This window comes from Grammomys surdaster, unplaced genomic scaffold, assembly GCF_004785775.1.
Source record: "Grammomys surdaster isolate TR1022 unplaced genomic scaffold, NIH_TR_1.0 126197, whole genome shotgun sequence".
Lineage (NCBI taxonomy): Eukaryota > Metazoa > Chordata > Mammalia > Rodentia > Muridae > Grammomys > Grammomys surdaster.
The window spans coordinates 496,986-508,591 of NW_021621002.1; the positions used below are offsets into that span (position 1 = coordinate 496,986).

Here is an 11,606-nt window from a genome sequence, read left to right on the forward strand (position 1 = left end):
TGCTGTTTGCACAATAAATTATTTTACTCAAGATGATGTCTTTTATCAATTTGCTTTTAGACCAGCTAATAAAACCTAAAAAAGAAAGAAAAATAATTCTTTCTCTTCCACAGCTTTTCATTCTTAACTTCCTTCGGTTGCATATAACAGGCAGAGACAGCCTGGTCAAGCAGCAGCACAAAACTCATAAACTTGGAGGGGCTCTCCTAAGAATCTCTCTTGCACCCCGTCACACTCCACTCATTCAGAGAGAAGTAAACTATAGCAATCCCTTGAAATACACTAAGCAAGTGAGAACAATTGCAAGTCTGCCTGCTCACACTCCTAAGGAAAGTACGCTGAAATTGTAGGTAGAAAGTGGCTGAAAAGACCAACAGCTGGCAGATCTCCCCAAAACGACTATTAACTAGGCCTTCCAACCCAGGATGCTACTGCGCAGGTCAGACGCAGCGCCGCTGAGCCTGCTGGGTGTCGTAGTCCATGGTGGCTAAGGCGGGGGCACAGTTTCTGAGTGGGTGGCGGGTGAATTCTCTTTCATTGGGGCAAGACTTTGTTTTCTCGTGTGTTTCTGAGACGGTTTTATTGTGTGCTATAGGTACAGCCTAGCGTCCGGAGCACTAGGATCCTGGGTTACAAATGCGGTACTTGCTTTTAGTAACGAATTACAGTCGGTTTCTTCCGGGTCCTCACGGCGTTTCCTGAAGTCAGGGTCAGAGGAAATCCCGCCCCCGCAATAGGGGCGGGGTTCCGGACGCGGACCTCTTAGTCCCCGCCCCATCGTCCCCGCCCCTCACCTCTTCTGGGCGGGGCCTCCTCGATTTCCCCCCCCCCCGCGCGGGGCGTGGCTCCGGGCTGGTGAGCGGCTTGCGGCCGCGCCCCTGGGCTCGTACCCGCGGCTCCTGGGCTTTCGCGCCGAGAGCACGCGGGCCTGTCAATGGACCGCGCGGCCGTGGCGCGAGTGGGCGCGGTGGCGAGCGCCAGTGTGTGCGCGGTGGTGGCGGGCGTGGTGCTGGCCCAGTACATATTCACCTTGAAGAGAAAAACGGGCCGCAAGACCAAGATCATCGAAATGGTGAGTGCTGGAGCAGCGGGCTCGCGCGGGAGCTGCGGAAGTGTCGTGGGCCGCCCGCGGCCCTGCGAGGGCAGGCTGCACGCGTGCTGATGCTTGACAGTGTTTGTTTCAAAGAGTGGAGAGAATAGATGCTCGGAGATAACTACCTCTTGCTGCAAAACCCGTTTCTCCAGAGCTAATCTCCGGTTGGCACCGGTCTCCAAGAGGTGCAGCTAATCCGATTCAGTCTCCTGTCCAGGAGTCGGGGGTTTTTTGGTTTTGGTTTTGGTTTTTTGTTTTTGTTTTTGTTTTTGTTTTCATCCTCGGGGCTGCCTTGAGTTACTATAAAGAGAGCATTTTCAGTGTTTTTAGAAATACAAATCAACCAGTCGGATATTGGATTATTTGAATGTTCTTCGTTGCTACATGTTCAAAGAAGTATTCTTGAGTATCCCCCAAAACTCTTTCGTACATCCTAGAAATGTTCTCTTAAGAGTTATTTACAGCTACATTAAAATTGTTGGTCTCAAGAATTCCATTTGAGGTTTATTTTAAAGTGATTCGTTGTTCCCAGGATGGATGTTTCATTTAGGGTTTTTGTTTCGGTGTTACTGTTGTTCGATCTGACTTGAGCATGGTGAGTGTGATTTATTTACTGGAGTACAAGAACTAAAATATAAAGTTGAGAAACTATTACTATTGTGAATAATATTTTAGGTTAATTCCTTTATTCCTGCGTTATTAGAACTTATTTTCTTTATATACCTCTGATTGCAAACATTTTGTGTCAGAAGTTTTGCCTCCCTCCCTGCCTAGCAAACTTACATGGCTTTATTTTGCCCCATACACAAAATTTGTAATTTTCCATCAGTGGAAAAATGCTGACTCCCCCGTCTTGCTGTATGTACTTAAACAGTGGACTGATTTTCCACAAAATCTTAAGGAAGAGTTTGATTTCATTGTAAAAAGTAATAAGGGGCCACAAAGAATGCCAGGGGTGTTTGTTTGTTTGTTTGTTCTGTACAAATCAGTCCTTATAGCGCATTGTTTTAAATTAGCTGTAATATGTGTCAGGCCCCCTAATAGCTTTTCAATAGAAGTCATAAAAAGAGTTAGTTTTTTTACTTTTGTAATTTTAGTTGGTTTTTCCTTTAGATGGGAGAAGTATTTGGATGACTTGAAATATACATTCCAGGCCTCGTTCTGTCTCTTTGTAATAGTCATGTTTGGGGAGTCCTCTGTACTTGTCTCCACCCTCTTCCTCCATAGAATTTGTACAAAACCAGGGATACCCATTGAACATCGATGATCTGATCACAGATAACATAAAACTACCTAACCAAGATAGGCTAGGAAATAAAATGACCCCAGCTTCTGTCTTGCCTCAGCCACCTCAGTACAGGATTACATTCCTGAATTACCCTGGCCATCAGGACATTTTTAATTGAAAGACATTAGGGATTTGCTGGTGAACTATGCATGCCCTAGTGGAAATGTCCAGTAGTGTGGCAAACTAGACAGCCAGAGAAAAACAATCAAAAGGCACTCTAGAAGTACTCAGAGAGATAAGACAAGCTGTTTAGTGAAATTGGCTGCTGCTTTACAATTTAATTATCCTTGTGTGTGTTCCCTGAATCTGTTCTAACACCTACCCATACTTACACACACCCTCTATACTGGTATAAACCCCAGGGCTTTACCCCTGCTAGACAAGCATACGTTCTTCATCAGTGCCCTTCTCTCTCATACCCTTTTGAGACAGGGTCTTTCTGTAATGAGAAATCTGGAGTTTTGGTTTCTTTAAAGAACATAGAAATACTATAAAAATATGTTTTCGTTGTAATCCCAAGTGTGGGATACGGGGCTGGTTCAGGTCGTCCACAAAGGCTGACTCTGACTTGTCGTGTGTTCTAGTAGGGGTGTAGGTTTTTCAGCTGCAGATTGTTTCTGTGATGGAGTGACATTTGGAATTCTGGGGAGTTTTCAGAGGGTATATAAATGTGAAGGCCCAGAGAGGCAGGGTGGATTGTTGGTAGGTTGTTGGTTGCTGTTGGTCGCTATTTGTGAAGTAGTTGGCGCAAGAAGAAACAAGACGAAATTAGATATCCTGATGATGAAGATCAAACTTGGCCCAAGGAACACGACGTCCCTAATCAGCAGGAAGAAGTCTAAGGATAGCTTGTGTCCACCCCCCACCGCCTTTTGACCCCTGACTTATTCAGGGATCTCTTTCCTTTCCTCTCGATCCTTTTTTCTCTCCTATCTAGTGTTAGGGAGTAAGAGTAGAAGAAAAAGGATGGAGAAGGTGGAAAAAAAATAACCCACGGAGTATCCAGGAATAGGTACATCTTTCTGAATTGTTTATCATCCGTGCCTTGAATTTGCAATCCTGCCTCTGTTAGGATTACAGGCATGCACCACCATGACCGGCTTCAGATTTCTCTCTACCCTGTCTACCGTCTCTTAAGATTACTGATTGATTTGTCATAATCAAACCCCTTCTCTAAGTATTTTAGAACAATATGGATTTACCGTAGTGTGAACAAGCGTCCTCATAGATTACATAGCAGTTTCCCATGTTACGAACGTCTTGTATGACTCATTTGTACTGACACATTGTTAAATGCACCGCCGTCCTTTTCAGATTCCCTTCACTTTTGCTAACGTCCCAGGAGTCTCTCTTGAGTATCACAACGCACTTAGTCATCCTGACTCCTTATCTTACCCCCACTCTGGTCCAGAGATTAAACCCAGCGCCTCCTCACATGTGTTCTACCCCTGACTCACACTCCCTCTCTCCTTATCTTGTTCTCACTGGGCACTTCTCAGACTTCGCTTGTTTGCGTCGCTCACAGTTGGAAGTTGTTGTGATATTTTGTAGAATGGCCTTGATTTGGGTTTATCGGGAACTTTTCTCATGATTGTCTGGGGTCGGTGAGTTTCTCGGAGGATGACTAGTGAAGTGTTACTTTCCTCAGCAAGGGTGCACGCTGTCACCCTAACCTCTAACTTGTTGGCTCTGCTTGAGGAAATATTTGTCAGCATTCTCCACAGTCAGTTAGTTTCCATCTTCTCCGTCCTGTGCCCTTTGGAAGGAGGTTAGTACAAGAAGTTTGCCATTACAGTAGGGAGTTACAGTTCAATGCTTTCGGGTAAATTGACTACATGAACTATTTACTCTGTACTGGAAACTTGTCTGTCTGACCTTCTTTATGCATCAGTACAGGCTCATAGATACTACATTTTATTTGGAGTTATAGTTCAGTACTGCTTTATCTTCTGCTAATATTGTTCCCACCTGACCACCGAGAGCTCTGTGGGTTGAGTCTCATGTCTTTTTCACACTGAGTCAGTCAATGTTTTCCAGCTGAAAATAAAATCCTGGCTGCCCAGGAAATGCTATGGCAAGAGTGAGCAAGGTGTTTAGATTGTTTTTTGTTGTTGTTTTGTTTTGTTTTGTTTTTTGAGATAAGATCTTGCTATATTGCTTATACCAGGCTCAGACCCCTGGACTGGACTGACCCTCCAATCCTAACCTCTCAGTTAGCTAGGACTTAGTGTGTGCGGTATTACCTGGCCCATAGGACAGAGGTTTTACAAGATTATAACCCATATGCCGCATCCCAACCAAAGCCGCTTTCAGTACTATACTACTAGTGATCTTACAGGGTTTGAAGTTTTTTGGTGGTGGTGGTGAGTTAGGGTTTTTTATGGGGAGGGGATACTTGATTTGTTTAAAAATCAAATGAAAGATCAGCAAGATATCCCAGTGAATAGAGGTGCTTGGTGTGAGGCCTCACAGCCTGGAGTTGATACCCAGAGCACATCGTGATGAGGGGATAACACCAACTTGCGGGTAATCTGTGATCTCCACAGGCTTAGCCCTGGCACCCTCTTCCCCAAACAAAATCAAATAACAGATGTAATTAAAATGTTTTAACAGTGCAATTTTGAGGCAGTTCAAAATTATATCGGATTCAGTGGTCCTGAGATTTGTTGATTTATTGAAACAGGGTCTTTCTCCTTGTGTAGCTCAGGCTGGCCAGGCACTTGAGAGTCCTCCAGCCTCAGCATCCAGAGTTACAAGACTGCTCTATCATGCCCAGGTTTCCGGATTCGTTGTGAATTTCTGTCTTCTCGGGGTTGTTTCCTGAAGCAGTGTTGTGCCATTGAGATAAGGTGAATTATTTCCTGTTGCCTGACACACAAACAACTTGACAAGAGTTCAGGTGCCTCCACATCACATATCTCTGTGAAAAAAAAAATTTTCAAAGCAGTATGTACAAATATTAATATGTGTTACCATTACAAATGAACATATATAATAGATTTTTTAATTTTCTATACCGGGGATTGAACCTATTGCATGCTAGGTATCCCTTTACAAATAAATCCATTTACATTTTTATTTGGAGATTGAGTCTCAATAAGTTGCCAAGTCTGGCCTTGTCTCCAGATTAGCCAGGATTACCTTAGTGTACCACTAAGCCTGTGACAGACTTTGGTGATAAGAAATGGTGAGACGCCTCAGTGGTAAGAACACCTGTTGTTCTTATAGAGGACCTGGGTTTGGTCCCACCAGCCATGGGGTGGCTCAACAGCCATCTATAACTTCAGAGTATCCAGTGCCTTGTTGTTAATGTGCCCAAACATACATAGAAGCATAAATAAGAATAAAATAAATCCAAAAGATTTTAAAGAGATGTGGTGTGACAACCACGTCTAAAACACTGAGCAGTCTTGTCACCCCAAGAATCAATCTTTCTTTTAAATTCAGGCATCTTCCCAGAGCTGGGCCGCGTGTCTCTAGTTCAGGATGGCCATTCCTTGGACCGTCGCTGCTCAGAATCCGCTGCTAACAGAGAGTCTACTCCAGGAGCGGAGAAGACTGAGTACAGCTGGCCAAAAGCGTACCGCAACCGTATACGCGTTTTCTTGGCCTGCTGCTCTAGCTTTCATGTTGGGTCAGAGTTAGCAAGCTATAATTGTCTCTATAGTTTTTAAGATTTAAGAGAGAGAGAGAGAGAAGGGGGGAGGGAGAGAGGGAGGGAGGGAGGGAGGGAGGGAGGGAGGGAGGGAGGGAGGGAGGGATAGATATTAGGAGCAAAAGGATATTCTAAGTGGGTATACAGTATCTTTTCCCTGTTTAGGCACAAGTACTGGATACCCTTGTGGAGCCCAGTAAGAGTGGTAACCCTGGGTCCAACAGCTCACTACCAAGACCCTTACTTTTCAGCTTGTAAAAGGTGTGGCCTTGTCTAGAGTACCTGCCCTCTCTACACCTGAGCGGACTGTAACTTGGAAAGTTCCTCTCTCTCAGCCGGGGATTGTTTTCCAAGTCAGAAGAACGGTACTGTTACAGACTGAGTGGGTCCTTTGTGACATTAGGATAGAAATCCGATACAGACTGAATAAAGTTCTGTGTCTGAAGCAAAAGCAAGGTAAACGCTAGAGAAAGAGGTGCAAAGAGACTGCAGTGAAGCCTCAGATGTAGGGCTAGAGCTGTCCTTCAGGGGGAGTGCCTCTTCAGACCTTCGCGGTCACCGCACCACTTTGCACCTGGCTCAGGATGTGCCTGTGCTGGTGTCCCTGCCTCCCTCCACAGGTGCTAATAATGTAACAAAGATGTAATAAGGCTCAGGACTAGTGCTAGGTCAGACTTGTCATTTTTGAGGTCCTCGGATTGAACCTGTCAACTAGAATGCAGGAAAAGCAAAAGACTGAAATGCATTATTTCAAAGAAAAAAGCTTTGCTGAGGCAAGCTACAGTTCCCTTCAGGTTGGGAGTTTGCTGGCTAGGAGGAGGGGAGGCTCTGGGTCCTCCCATTTTCTTATCATCTCACCCAAATGTTCGTCCTTGGGCAGCCTTCCCTTACAGTTTTTCCCCATGAGAAAGGAAGTGGCCTCTTAAGAACCCCTCCTACTCTCTATACCCTTGTAGCCTTCCCTCGGTATAGCTTTCCTTTTTTTAATTCAGTGATAAAGACATTAGCATGGTTTTCTAGATTAGTGTTTTTGTTTTATGCTTGTTTTGCATTTTAAAAATGGTGTGTGTGTGTGTGTGTGTGTGTGTGTGTGTGTGTGTGTTAGTCACATGTTTACAGGTGCCATACAGGCCAGACATCAACCTTGGGAGTTTTCTTCTCTTGTGCTCCACTTCCTTAATTTTTTGAGACAGGGTCTCTCACTGAACCTAGAGCTGTGCTTTTAGGTGGGCTGGCTGAAGATTCAGTCTCCCAAAGCCGCCTCTCCTCCTCAGCACCCCCCCATATCCCCCATGTGCCCCTACCCCCACCTCCTGAATGCTGGAATTAAAGGCATACTTCACACCTGGGCAAAAGTAAACACTTAAATAAACACCTGGTGTGCTGAGGCATTTGGATTTTGTGGTGTTAGTGCATGGCTGTCCTTCACAGTGTGTTATCTAATTGAGAACTTGTTCAACACCCCTGTCCTGTGGTGTGCCACCGGTATTTTCTCTGCAGTTAACAGTTAGACAGTTCTTATTTGACAGATTAATTGCAATGCCTTGACTTGCATGTTCATTAGTTAGGAGTTGTTGTTCTTAGGTATGGAGAATTGAACCCAGAGCTCACATATGGAGAGCACATACTCTACCACTCAGGATATTTAAAGGTGGCTGGCTGTTCCTGGGGCTAGTAAGTCCTTCCTGTCACCTAGCCTGATGACCTCAGGTCTATCCCTGGGTCCCACATGGTAGGAAGAGACAGGTCCAGCCTTTCCCAGTTGTCCTCTGACCTCCACTTGTATATGCAGAGTGGTTTTGGTTTGGGGGGTTTTGGTGGGATTTTTGTTTGATTTTGGGGGTGCAGACATATAGAAAATGTCTCACACATGGCAAGGCAGGTGCTGTGCTCAGAGCTATATATCTCCAGCCTGTAAACCAACTCTTTTTCCCTGTGTCCTCTGTGTGTGTCACTCATTTCCTCTGATGTCCACCTACTCTCAACCCTTGAGGTTTTTTTTTAACAGTGTGCGTGGGGGGAGGGTGTTGAGAGGGGGCAAATGTAGGGGTGAGTGTGTGTGTTATTGTTGCTGTTCTCAGCACTGGGGATTCAATATGATAGGAGAGCATTGTACTTCTGAGCTGTACCCCAAGTCCTAGGGTTGAGCAAGCACCCTTAGAACAAACCCTCACCTCCTCCTTACTCCGCGTTAAGGAAGTTAGCTTTGTTTTTCTGTAATGCAAATGAAGGCTCTGTGACATATAGCACTTTCTGATTAATATCTACTTATTTGCTTATTCATATTGGAGAAGATAAGCTACGAAAGCCCAGCCTCCACAGTGGTAGAAATACAGGCGTGTGCTGATCAATCAGCTCCGGAAATCCTTTGTCAGTAAATCTCAAAACAAGTGTGAAATCCTTATAGAAGTTTGTTTTAAAATATGCATGCCAAATCCTCAAGGTACGTTGCTTGCCAAATGAGAAGTTGACTTCTTGCCATGCGTTATGGATGTGAAGAGTGGTAGGCCCGTTCTAGCCACTACAGGAATTCAAAAGAAAAGAACCGGGGGTGTGGTTTGGTTTTAGGGTGCCTGCCTAGCATGCATGAGGCTGCGGTCCATCCCTGGTGCTACAAATTAAGAACAATTTTACAGGGATTGGAGAGATGGCTTAGCAATTGAGAGCACTGATTGCTCTTCTTTAGGACCTGGATTCTATTCCCAGCGCCTGCATGGCAGCTCACTACTGTCTAAAACTCCAGTTCCTGCAGGCTCCAGACACTCACATAGGGCACATACATGAATGCAGGAAAACACAAACACATGTTTTGTTTTGTTTTTAAAAAATCTTAAAACAGAGAGCAGTGAATGCATGCATACATGCTTTTCTCAGCCTAATACAAGTGGTTAAAGGGTTATAATCCCATCTGGTGTGAATAAGCCTCATTTTTTTTTATTTATTTTATTTTATTTTATTTTTTGCCATTTGCTTTATCTCAATGATTAGTTATTTCATACCTTGATTTGTTTTTTTTTTCTTACCTGTCTTGACACATTTGAACTCTGTAAAATTCTTCCCTGCACAGGAATTAGTGTGAAATGTATTGCCATATTCTATGGATTAACAGGCATGTGCTTTACAAATAACTGCAGAGCAAACTTACTATTTACAGAGACATGTGTAACTTCTAGTTCCTTGTGCTATCCTTACAGGCCATGATTTGCTTTTATCCTGAAAAATAAACTGAGATCTAATAGCTTAGCAAAAGTATGGATGGCGCAGAACACCGGGTGTTGTCCTAGAAACTAAGGTTTTGAAATTAACATTTTTAAGTAGACCATGTCTTCCCAGTAAATTGACACCTGATAAAGATGAAAGAGGTACAATTGTAACTGGATACAACAAAAGATCTCACCATGATCTTCCTTGCTTTCAGGTCCTTAGTTTTCCCGAGCTGCTTATGAGGCAAGATCCCAGAAAGGAAGGGCAGGAAACCCAGTAGTAAGACAAGAGCCCAGCTGGGCTACAGAAACTTTGCCAGCAGAGCAAGAGCCATGAGGTGCCACCAGGACTCCGCAAAATAGGGTAAAGGCCCAGTCAGGAGTAGAGGGACTTAGTAGTAGAAGGGCACCCCACAAAAAAAAAAAAAAGTCGATTTATGTGGTGGTTTAAATAAGGATGGCCCCCATAGGCTCACATATTTGAATGCTTGGGCCCTAGTTGGTGGAACTATTTGGGAAGGACTAGGAGGTATGGCCTTGTTAGAGGAAGTGTTTCACTAGGAATGAGCCCCACACCATTCCCTGTTAGCTCTTTCTTTTACTTCTGAATCAGATGAAAGTCCTCAGCTACTGTTCCAGCAAGCCATGCCTGCCTGCCTGCCTGCCTGCCTGCCTGCCTGCCTGCCTGCCTGCCTGCTTGCCAGCCTGCCTGCCAGCCTGCCTGCCAGCCTGCCTGCCTGCCTGCCTGCCTGCCTGCCTGCCAGCCTGCCTGCCTGCCTGCCTGCCTGCCTTCAGCTGTCCTGTGTTCCTCAAAGTGATGGTCATGGACACTAACCTTTGGGAACCATGAGTCCTAAATTAAATTCTTCCTTTTTATAAGTTGCCTTGGTCATGTTTTCTGCCACACTAACAGAAAAGTAACTAAGACAGTTTACCTCTCAAGTACCAGGGCTTTACACTGTGTGTGTTTTTAGTATGATTTCAGATTAGGTAGAGGGACTTACTGAGATCCATGTGAAGCTAGGCTCTTACACAAAGGAAAATAGCTTCAAGATGAGTGAGCAGGAGATAGGAGTTGGATTTATTAAGGAAAAGATAGTCCATGCTTTATATTTAAGTGGGAGTGGAGGGAGGAGAGGTTTAAGTGTTTTAACAATCGCTGTCTACGGCTTAGAACCAAGGACAAAGGTGAAACAGAGCTTAACGCTTAAGAGTATGAACTTGTTTCCTTTTTCTTCTTATCTTAAAGAATTTACTTTGGCAAATGAAGGTGGTTTATGAATTACACTGTTAGAGTTTGAGGAAGAGGGAAGTATTGGTAATATAAAACCCAAAGGTCACAGGCCATAAGAGGAGCAAACAGATCTAATTTGTGACAAACCGTGTCTTCAAGGGAATCGGAGATGGCCCCTGTGGCAGTATTTGAGGAGTAACAACCATGACTAGTCAAGCTGGAAGAAAATGTATTTCAAGATAAGAGATGTAAGCATATTAAACTCTTGAGATTGACCTTATCCTGATAGCCGGCTTTCTTTTTGTGGAATTGTGTGAGCATACTGAGCGTGTATTCTACCATCGAGCCACATCCCCGACCTCTGAGATTATCGTGAACCCCCAAATTAGCAAGTATTTCAGAAATTGATACAGCAGGTTGTGACTGTGTTCTCCTAAGTCACCTTCGTCATGCTTCCTCCGCGCTATCTCCATGCCACAGTCAGCCACATTCACAACCCTACTGACGAGTGGGCTCTCCTATCTGGTGAGTTTAGAATTACTTCTTGAAAACAATTGTTTTTTTTTTCTTGTTTCTTTTGTTGTGTGGTCATCTGAGTGACACATGAGACCAGTTTCGAACCAGTTCCCAACATTTTAAATTTCTCAAAAACTCTTGGCATCCTTTCTCTTCCTCTGTTTGTAATAGCAGCATAACCATTGATTGGGGGTTGACAGGCAGGCCTGGTTTTCCTTACCCCGCAATGTTTACCATTTGGCTAAGGCTCACAAGAGCCGCTTACATAAACTATGGCAACCAGAGAACATGGAGCATTATTTTTAAATGCAGTTCTCCCACTTGCAGTTCTCCCACGACGTAAGGAATGTAAATTATGTAGCCCTGTCTCACATACACAATCTGAACCAGAAAATCTGCAAATAAGAACAGACTAGGAATCTGAAGTTTCTCTTTGGTTGGTTTGGTTGTTTTTTGAAAGGAGTCTTAGACTGTAGTCTAAGCTGGGCTCAACTGATCCTCCTGCCTTAGTCTCTAGGGTTACAGACAGATATGCACCCTCAGGTCTCGCTAGCCCACTACTTAAACAATTGTGTGTGTGTGTGTGTGTGTGTGTGTGTGTGTGTGTGTGTGTGTGT

At 44.3% G+C, this 11,606-nt stretch overlaps 1 protein-coding gene across 2 annotated transcripts in view; it reads left to right on the forward strand.

The window, feature by feature from the left end:
- Nucleotides 1-805: 805 nt before the first annotated feature.
- Nucleotides 806-11,606, forward strand: part of Nt5c3a (5'-nucleotidase, cytosolic IIIA) — a 44,487-nt gene continuing 33,686 nt past the window's right edge. For both annotated transcript variants that reach the window (XM_028758370.1, XM_028758367.1), the window contains exon 1: nucleotides 806-1,072. Coding sequence is in view for 1 of the 2 variants with exons in the window: in XM_028758367.1 (XP_028614200.1) it covers nucleotides 935-1,072 (138 nt within the window). In the remaining variant the exon portion in view is untranslated. The remainder of the gene's footprint in view (nucleotides 1,073-11,606) is intronic.